We start from the raw sequence: 10,741 nt of genomic DNA, 5'->3' as shown, positions 1-10,741 counted from the left end.
AAACTCTTACAGTACACATATGGTCCATATTTGACTGATATGTACTCTGTAAACGTTGAATTACAGGCTACCTACATGCCTAGCTCTCCGAAATAAATAATATTAGCATCTGTTTGCCCCGGATCAGTGGAGCACCCACGTGTGACCTTTGAGACACGTTGAAGGGGGCGTGACAGCATGGATTCCAAGCCATCTGCGAGGTACGGCAATAATACCTTGTTATTGTGAGTCACGACACCACTGTAGAGCATGCGATATTTACAATAAGGTTATTGCGCACTTATCTTTTGCTGCGTAGTCTACGATCTCCAAGAACAATTTGTGGGAAAATAGGTATTTTAATGATTGCTGTAGAATGCCTTTTTTGGTGGCATACTATTTTTAATGCGAATCATGATGTAGCTGCGTTTTTCCCTTGAAAAACAACAGGAAATGGTCGGCGTGCCTATGCATTTTCCTCGAGCCGTGTCCTGGAATGAACTGCAGCAAGCCGTGGGGCTGTGCTGGAAAAAGCGCGCACCCGCAGAAATGTATATGCGCTCACCCCCCCTGCCTCGTTTCGCAGTACGATGGCACCCACGTGCCGTCATGCTTTTTGGTTTGCAGGGTTGTTGTTTGTATTTCATTTATAGTACGATAAGCAACACAAAGCGCGACCGCATTAAAACAGTATGTGCTTCACCGATCGCGTATTATTTCAACGTTCAAAACCAAAACGAGTACGCTCTGTGACTCCCCGGATTTCTCACCACGCAGGACTGCGGTGAAGCAGCAGAACAGCATGAAGACACCGCCCACAGCTAAAGGTCTAAACTCATTCAGCGAGGCGAACTGGGGACAGACAAGTTACTTATTAATCGTTTTTGCCATTTCACTGTTCAGCAATTATAGAATTGTGTTCAGACATAAGCACATTCCAGCATTTTCTGGTTAAAATATGAAATGCTATGCAATTGCATGATGTAGATGACATTGATTTCACGGGAGAGGGTACATGTGCGTGCGTAACACCGGGAGTGCGATACTCTCTGGCAAAGACGAGTGGCGCACTACGCACTGCGGTTAGACCTGTTTTTCATCCCTCGTCATTTTGTGTAGAATATGAGTAAGTTTAAAGAAACTGGGCACGGGAAGCGAGAAACCGCTTTCCCAAAGCACAGAGATGCACATAACGCTGCCATGGAAACCTCACCCTGGACTCGGTGTTCCCACATTGTCTAATTATCAGTGTGTGTTCAGTCAGCATGGCAATGTCCAGGTGTTTAGAGTTTGAGTCTCTCTTTGGAGAGGATTCATCCGGACAGGAAAGAAGCATCCTTTTGAAGACTGGGGAAAGAGCGTGACACAAGTATCGTCCGCAGTCTTTCGCAATTACGTTTCAGATTTACCGGAAGTGCTGCTGAATGGAAGTTGAACTGGGAAAATGTAATTATTTGTATTTTTCTGATGTATCTAAACCTGTGACTGTGTCCAGGCACGTACCTGTACAGTGTCAGCAAATTTCTCAATAGTGACGGGATAATATCAGCAATAATACTTTAATAAGGCATCTACTTTGTGTTTTACATAATGGGTTACCTACTATAAGTTACTGAACCCATAGGGTAATTTGTCCTTAACATTTAACCCTATCCTACACTTAGGAGCAGTGGCCAGCCACGGTGCAGTGCCCGGGACCAACTCCAGTTCTGAGGCCAGTGCCATGATCAAGGGCAGGAGTAATAATTCATATAATTTGTTATTTCGTTGATTTTATCCAAAGCGACTTACAGTTGATTAGACTAAGCAGGGGACAATCCCTCCAAGAGTAATTATTGCTCAAGGATCAGCCCAACAGCTGTGCAGATCTCATGATGGCTTTACCGGGGCTTGAACCACCAAGCTTCCGGGTCCCAGTCATGCTTGTCTTTCAGCGTGAGCAGAAAACAGAGAACCCAGGGCAAACCCATCCGAACATGGGGAGCACATGCAAACTCCACGCAGAGAGGATCGGGCCAGCCAGGATTCAAACTCAGAACTGCCAACTGTGCTAATGCATAGTGCATAGAGGTGCCACCGTGCAACTTGTTAATGCATTATCACATGGAATATATTTGGGCCATATGTTGCATTTAAATAAAGAATCTGCCTGCCAGGAAGAGGTTGATGAAGAGCCTGCTCCATTGACTAGTGTAACTGAGCTCAGGTCAGGATCACTCCGTCAGGATTGTTCTCCGGTATATAATAGGAAAGCCTGGATATTCAACAGGGGCTCTACAGACCTGTGGGGGTCTGTGAATGTACAGTGGTGGGTGTCCCTCGTCAGACTTCATGTGCAAGCACTATACGTAAACTTGGGGAAATATTCCAAAATATAAAACGTTTTTTGTGATCCCCAATTTATACAGCACCTACCGTCCCCGTTGAAACTGACTGCCTTTGTCCTGTGTTTGTTTTGCCAGATAAAGCAGATAACACGATAAATCCGTTTTCATTTGGCACACTTTTATGCTGTTAACCTTGTTTAGCCACTCTGACATTGTTAGTCGGCTCGCTGAAACAAGTTTCTAGGAAGTCTTTGGAAATATATCAAATTGAGCGAGCGCATAAACATGTACCAGGATTCGCACAAGTAGGACAAATTGTAACGTTTCTTCTAAAAAAAAACACGTGTAGCATACCTAGTAAACAACATCTTGTACTAGTTCCTGGTTTCTCTATTGGTGACGCCCAATTTTTAGTCCTCTACAAGCTATTGGGTCTCAGCACTGTCAATATAATTGGTATGCGACGAGTGTATACATAAGGCGCGTCACTGTTACTTTTAGCCAATTGGAAGCCGTCTTTATTATGACACCCTGGGATTCCGCGAAATTGTTACTCAGAGAAGAGGACACTAAAAAGCTGTGGAGGAAGACGGTTTGACGCATGTGGGATCTGGTCAAGAGTGGTTAGAAAGGCATGTGTTGTGCTGTTTGAAGACTCCCTGGATTATATTTCTTCTGAATTCTACAAGCAGAAAAAAAGAGAGTGGTTTTCTATATTTTAACCAGTCGTATTTGGATACATTATATTCTTTTCTTATTTTAACCTGTAATATTTCTAAAGTCACGTTGAGGACGACACGTGTGCGGTGGACAAAACCACATGTTTGGGGAAAGATTTTTTTCGAATTCGATTATTTTTTAGTGTGTTTTGCCTTCATTAACGTCTGGTCTTTCAAAAGGAATAATGTCATCCAGTTTTTCAAAGGGCTCTTGCTAAATTTCGCTCGTATCGTACCACTCTGGTTCACATTGATCGCTTTCTGATCCAGTGGGACTAGCTATGTCGGATGTTGACTTTGCAGCAGAATGTTTAGTCTCGATTTCTAACCAGGCGGCGAGGGACCGCTGTCCTGAAATGATCCCGGCGGAAGAAGTGTCGAAGGATAGTCAAGAGAACAGGACGTTGCTCATGGTCGCAATGATTCTGCTCGACCTGAACAAATGTAGCCCAGCCAACCGCAGCGGCAACGGAACGAAATGTTTGGGTGAGAGCGACGCGGATAAGCAGCAGGGTGACCGTGGGAGCCGGGTGGGTGGGGAGCCGGGGGATTTGGGACAGAGAAAACCGAGCGGGGTGGTGACCGCACGGGCGTGCGAAAGGAAAACTGGGAGACAGCGCGCGCCCCCCGAAAAGAGACACTGGTGTCCCTTTTCCGGCTGTGGGAAAGTGTACGGAAAATCGTCTCATCTCAAAGCGCATTTCAGAGTGCACACCGGTAAGTAGCCTGGGAAATGCGGAACTACGATTGTATTGCCATTTACAAGACCTATACACCTTATTGGTAGAAAGTGTAGTATGATTCAATTGTTATTCAGAATAAGGCCCCTAATTACAGTCGCCCGTGACCTCAGCCAAACTCCCTGAATCAGCTGTCCATACATATGAACTGACGAGCTTAAAAAAAACACCCTGGGCACACGAGGTTGCGAAATAGGCTGTTCGGGGAAACCGCCATGCTCTTGGTGAGTAAACACTACGTACAACTCAAGTGTGTCGCGGTCAACTGGCCACGCTATGGCACGCCGTGTTCAGAAAAAGAGGAATCACAAGAATCGCCCCCCCCACAACGCAGAGGTGTCGAGACTGCCAGATGGGGGCCGAGATTGGTGTGTGCGTTGAGGGGGCGGTGCCCTGACGCCCTGTTGACAGAAGAGTGCAGGGCTAAGGAACAGCATGTGCCGGGTTATTGCGCAGTTCTGCAAAGAATGTATCGCCACTACCTACCATTTATGTGAGGCTGTCTGTTTTGTCAGGTGTGGTTTTTTACATTCAGATTCCTGTAAAGTAGGCGACCAAGCGCTCTTCATAACTATCTAGGTCTCCTGCTTAAGGTTAAAAAAAACTCCCTGCACTTTAAAAAGAACCGAGTGCACATCTACATATGTTGCCTGGCCCGTTTCCCGGTGCACTGCATAGCACCACGTTGACCTCATATAACTCTGCGCCATTTTTTTTTTCATATACGTCAGAGCTATTTCATGCTTCGCCCATCTCGCGCACGATGATGGGACTCTTTCTATCTGCTGGTAGCTTTGGTGAAGTTGCATGCGTAAATGTAAAATTGCCATACGTACTTCTGTATTGTATAAAAACATTTTTCAGATATTTTCTCTTTCGCCTGCTGTCAGTGTAAATTGAAACGAGATATCAGCATGAAGGGTATGAACCATTTACTCTGGAAAAACATCAAATAAAATAACTGTCAAATGTATGAATAATCCTCATCATTATTAACTATTGGGAGAGCTGGCTGTTTTATTAAGTCGGCCAATTCAGCACTTTATTAGTCATTTTCACTGTACATTTCGGGGTTATTGAGGATGTGCTGTTGAGCGTTTGAATGACTCAGTGGTGCCTCCTGGTGGCTGTTTCCCATATTGCAGGTGAAAGGCCCTTTCAGTGCAGCTGGCCTGACTGCGCCAAGAAGTTCTCTCGCTCGGACGAGCTGACGCGGCACTACCGTACGCACACGGGCGAGAAGCGCTTCACCTGCCCGCTCTGCGATAAGTGCTTCATGCGCAGCGACCACCTGACCAAGCACGCCCGTCGCCATGCCAACTTCCACCCCAGCATGCTCCAGGGGATGTCCGGCTGGAGGAAGCGCTCCTCATCCTCCCTGTCCTCTTCCTCTGAGTCCGGGGACCAGACGTCCGCCAGCATGTGAGGTCAAGTGGACCCCTGCCAGCTACTCCCCAAAACCCTTAATTACCCCCCTACTTCCCCCCCGATGAGCAGTGTCATGCCCTCTCACTCACCCTGTGACTTCTTCATGGCTGACCCCCCCCCAGCCACAACTATTATGTACACAGTGAACTCTGTAAAATGTTTAAAAATAGTTGGATGGCACTGATCCAGTTGTATTTGTCAGCTTCGATTGGAGACTGGTAAATGCTCACTGCTTTTTCCCTTCCCATTCAGGCCCACGCAGGAATAATCCGGTATTTATGGGGGGGGATTGCACAAAGTTGAATTTTTCCGCAACAAATCTTATAAAAACATCCTCCAGAACACACCCCCAGTCAAACGGTAAAACGGCGAAGATGAATGTATTCAGTATGTAAATAGAAATGTATAGGAACTGATTTCATAAAGTAAAATCTCTTTTTTGGTATAAAATGTGGTGCAGACGGCATTCAGGGTCTTTTGAGGATTCAGCACAGGTAGTTTTGCGGACTTTGAGAGGGAGGCAAATGTAGGATCCTGTTTGCACAATTATGTATGCCACTTTTCTTAAGCAAAAAAAAAAAAAAAAATTCTGTATAAAGCATTAAAAATGTGATGTGACTGCTTGAGCCTGATTAAGTCTTAGTGTCAAATTATATCACAAATATTGCAAAACTAATTTAAATATTTTGTAAATCTTTTCTAACAATCGGGTTAACTTATTTGTTTTTATCTTTATTTTTACTCAAGAACACACTGAAGGGCAAGATGCACTCCACTGTACATGTGTCAAATGTTCTGGGCTTGTGTATGCTGCCTTTTTTTACCTGAAAGTTGTGCGTTTGGTGTTAGATGGTAATTAAGAATGTGTGTTCCTGCTTAAACTTCAATGCTTTTAACCACTACTTAAACTGTACTGAAGATACAATGAACAGGTTGACCAAAATGATACCGCATGGAGACTTGCAGCAGCGAGAGACATCACGGCCATGATGAGACACGATGAGAGGTGCAAACACAGGACAAAGAGGGACAGAGTGACAACTTCCTTGCATCTCTGTGCTTCCTAAGATGATCAAAAGGAACAGGTCGTTTGTTATTAATGTTTAACGGAAGCGTGAGTGTGCGCACGTGCAAGCCTCAGACACGTGACTGCTCGCTGCCGAAGGAGAGGCCTCCTGCTGTTCTTAATCCACCGGGGAACACTGATAACGGCCGGTGTTATAACACGGAAAGTTGCTTTTTTTTATTCCTTTGTCTCCGCCGGAGAAAAGATGAAGATAGACCAAGAACGTTTTGAAGCGACAATTACCATCCACCGTTTCCCCAGCCAGGTGTCTCTGCCGTAACTAGCCGCAGATTTCAGCAGAATTTAAGAGGCGAATCGCGAATGTCGTCCCCCGTGACCTCATTTCGTGTCTATGGGGTACTGCATGATTATGGCTCACACTCTAGCTTTGCTTCTCGAACTCTCAGAGCATATACGGTCTCACCCTTCCCCTGGATATCTCATCTGCCTGAAAAGCCAGTCGGACATGATTAACTGCGGTTTCTGTGTCTGTTTTTTTTTTAAGGGACGATGAAAGAGCTACAGTTCATGTGACACTTTAGATTTTTTTTTCTGCGTGGTAACACTAGGATCAATAGCTGTAATAATGTTCCCCGAGGTTAAGGTTAAGTTTCATTTGGGGCAAGGTCTTTTAAATCAGATTTTCTTACTGTACTGAAGTGTGTAGAAACCCAAATTGGTAAGGGTACATATTCCATTATGATGATGATGATTATTATTCACGTTTACCTACGAACAATAACATGAATCTACCTCTGCAAGCTAATGGACATTTGTGTAATTAAAGAAGTGGTTTCACCACTAATGCCCCCTATGAGCCAAATGAATGTTATTTCATCAGAATGAATGTATTTTAACGTCAAAATGTCCTGATGTAGGATATATGGAGTCAGGGGAGATTAAATTACATTCACTCAGCGGGTTTGGACAAAGGCCTGCGAATGGGGATAGGTTCCTATGACAGTATTTGGGAATAATAATAATGATAAACAACTGCATGTATATCATTTTTTAAATGCATTTCGGTCATCTGGAAACACTTCTCAGTGGGATGGCGACTCATCTCAGCTACCACCATTTTGTAGCAGTCACCTGGGTTGTGCACGGAAGCCATTTTGTTCTGTAATGCTGACCACGTATCACTTGAGGTTCAATATTGTTCACCACTGTATGTTCTAGTTTGGATGGAACAAAAACCTGAAAGGGCTGAAGCTCCAGGTCCAGGCTGGCACCCTCTGGGCTAAAATATCACCCGTCTCTCCCACCTTCCCTTCCTTACTAGCCAGAGCTCACCAAGCTGATATTGCCAATCGGTTCAGACGGCGTTAATGACCTCACCAGAACCAATACGCTCACCGATATTGTGGGAAATTACTCTTTTTCAAGGACAAATGTTTAATTTGAATGTTGGTGATGAACAGGTGGAGCAGATTATACTTTTTTGCCAATTTAGCAGACTGCACTCTCAATTATAAAATGGTTTTCTTTATTAAAATGTGATTTTTGTGTAGCCAGGACAGCCAGAATGAATGTGTTTTTCTGTTACTCTGCAACAGGTACACCCTAAATAATTGCCATGTTCTGTATTTAGTCCCGTTGGACAAATACACTTTTCGTGCAATGCCTTTCAATGTATCCAAAAAGATCCTCTTGTCTTTGTTTTGTTTTGTTGGTTTTTATGATCAATATATTTTCCATTTGTATAACATAAGGGAATATACATAACTGTTTGACTGGTTTCAACGGGCGTTTTATCCAATGATTTTAAACATTAAAAGCCACAGCCTTTGTACATATATGCATGTTTGATGTCTTTTTTGTGCAAACTATGGATGGGTTTAATGGAGGCTCAAGTAAGCAAAAGACATAACATACATGTCATCCCTGCTGGGAAAAAACAGCTCAAGGTTTTGAAACAGCTGGTATAGCTGGTTTACCAGTTCAGACCATTTCCCAGCTGGGCATGGTTTAACTGGCTTACCAGTTCTGACCAGCTCAAGATATGTTTTGATGCTCAGACAAGCTAACGGCACTAGCTGCTTGACCAGCTTATAGCCAGCTTGACCAGCTTTACGTCCAGCACATATCCAGCTCGACCATCTTATGACCAGCTACATTTTCAAGCTGGCATATCAGGATTTTACAACAGGGATGTCATCCATTCTACACAATCACGGTTCGGACAGGCTCAGAGGTCACATGGGTAGATCTCCTTCATAAAAAACAGCGGCATGAAAAGCCTGCGAGGTTGCCGTACGCTTCCCACAATACCCCTCTCTGTGAGGTAATTAGTGCACGCGGCAGAGACTGGCGCGCAACTCACGTAACACGTGATAGAAACACAACGCCTGGGAAATGCTCTCGTCGAGCCACTCGCGGAGTAGCCTACTGGGAGTATCTCCTGTCCGTGTGTCGCCAGGTACGGAAGGGCGCCCCTCTTATTTTATAATTATCGCTTTGTCAGGTGTTATATTTCTCGCCACATCCTTTGTGCAGTCGTCACGCTAACTGCCTGGGGAGGTGGAATTCGTCACGAAGACGGAACAATAAACACGCGATAGCCCACACCAGGGATGCTCGGGCCACTGTGGGGGCAGGCTTTTGTTCCAACCAAGCAGCTTCACACCTGGTTCTTCTAATCAAGGTACTTAGCAACGATTCTAATTTGTCTTGGTTGGAACAAAGGCCTGCACCGACACTAGCCCTTTCTGCGTAAGGTTGATAAAAGAGTATCCCTGGCCTACACGCGGGTAGCCTGCTCAAAGATACCCACACGGCAATAGTCACACACCCACGATGAACTGTATCAGATTGAACAGGAAGAGAAAAACATAATTTACATTAGCGAAACAGTTCTACTAAGTATTAGATCTCCGGAGTATCCCCCCCCTATAAATCCCGTCCACTTCAACTACCCCACCCCTTTCGCCTAAGCATGTTATTTGCATTACTATTCCGCTAGAGGGCATCGTTGTCGTTTTCAGTACGCATGTTCTCTAGCAGAAGCTGAGCAGATAATGAGCAGATAATGAGCTGGTGTAGTAGTAGGATGGGAGATTCCGTTTCAAAACCAATTTGCTGCTGGAAGTGAAACAGAAATACAATGCCACCAGGGGTTGCTCTAGGCGGCACTGTTATTCTTCAAATGAAACCTTAATCCAAGGTCCTAACGCACTGGTCATTAAAGGTCCCATGGCAATAGCAGTAAAAATTAAACACAGGACAAAGATTTGAGACTTATTTATTGGAAGAAAAAACAAACAAACCCTTATACACGTTGCAGTATGTTGCTGATGAAACTTATATTTGGGTGAAAATTCTTAACAGGAGGGGGAAGAACACTGGCTCACTGATGTATGCTTTTAACAGCTGAAACAAAGTCATAAAAAACAAAAATACACGCTGGTTTATTTCCTCAAAAGGACCCATTTCTGGAAATAGGACCCACTGTGTTTGAAGACCTGAAATGTTCCTCTTGTTACACTTGCATGCAGACGGCAGTAATATTGAATTGCATTATAGACACAATCCTGTCAAACAGACTGGTGTTATTCCACTATACAAATATATATGGATTCAATTATGTACGGTTTCCCACACAAATAGCGATCCCTGATACATGAACAATATGTTTCTTGTCAATATTCTGAACATTCTGAATCCTGGTGCACACTATTGTTAATATTTCTGTATAATTTAATACCCGTGGAATAATGGGGAAGACCAGCTTCAGGTATAAAATGGAAATGATGAGCACTGATGAAGTATATCTTAAGGCCGGTTAAGTATAAAATCAAACCATATCAGATTGAAAACTTTAACATTTTTAAAAAGATGTCATTATTAAAAACAATATTATCATTTTACTATTGTCTTCTGAATAGAAATATGAGTGCATTTGCCAATGTAAAAAAGAGGATGAGGTGATTTAAAATTTAACTAATGTGAACTTGGCCGAGCCGGTAACGGTAACGGTAGCCGGTTACCATGGGAACAAGTAGCAAATATATTAAAATTAAAATTAAGCTGTTTCACTTCAAAAATGTGTAGGAGTCAAATACTGCTCAAACTTCCATAAAGCCAGCTCTAGCTAATAGCTACAGCTGAAAAAATAAATTCCTGATAATAAACCTAATTTAAATATTTGTTTTAACCAAACAAAAAAGAAAGTATTACTCGAACTCTGAAGCCCTTCAGCTACGGCTACAGCTCAAGCAGCTGCAGAGTAAATGCATGCATGAAAGAAACAGACTCAGTTTATTCTCCTTTTGATAGCAAAATTTCCAATATTTTCCAAGGCAAAGTAAACTGAAAGTTAAATACAGAACGCTTTGTTCAGTGCTTACGTGCGTTGTCATAGAAACAGAGGCAGTGACAATATTCAACAGCTGGTCAACAATGCAGCCTGGTCCTGCTGTATCAGGTTGTCGTCATGGTTCCCCCCCCCCCCATCAGCCCCTCATTGATATGTGCTCCCCAGTC

The 10,741-nt window shown here is 43.7% G+C and overlaps 1 protein-coding gene across 1 annotated transcript; it reads left to right on the top strand.

The window, feature by feature from the left end:
* The first annotated feature begins 312 nt into the window (after positions 1–312).
* Positions 313–8,055, top strand: klf9 (Kruppel like factor 9). Its single transcript, XM_061259842.1, has 2 exons — positions 313–3,742; positions 4,911–8,055. The coding sequence occupies exons 1-2, from the start codon at positions 3,307–3,309 to the stop codon at positions 5,189–5,191; spliced, it is 717 nt and encodes a 238-aa protein (XP_061115826.1). The 5' UTR covers positions 313–3,306; the 3' UTR covers positions 5,192–8,055.
* The last annotated feature ends 2,686 nt before the right edge of the window (positions 8,056–10,741 follow it).

Source organism: Conger conger, chromosome 11 (assembly GCF_963514075.1).
Source record: "Conger conger chromosome 11, fConCon1.1, whole genome shotgun sequence".
In the NCBI taxonomy this organism is placed as follows: domain Eukaryota; kingdom Metazoa; phylum Chordata; class Actinopteri; order Anguilliformes; family Congridae; genus Conger; species Conger conger.
Note: the sequence above shows the minus strand (reverse complement) of the source record. Positions and strands in the feature narration are given on the sequence as shown.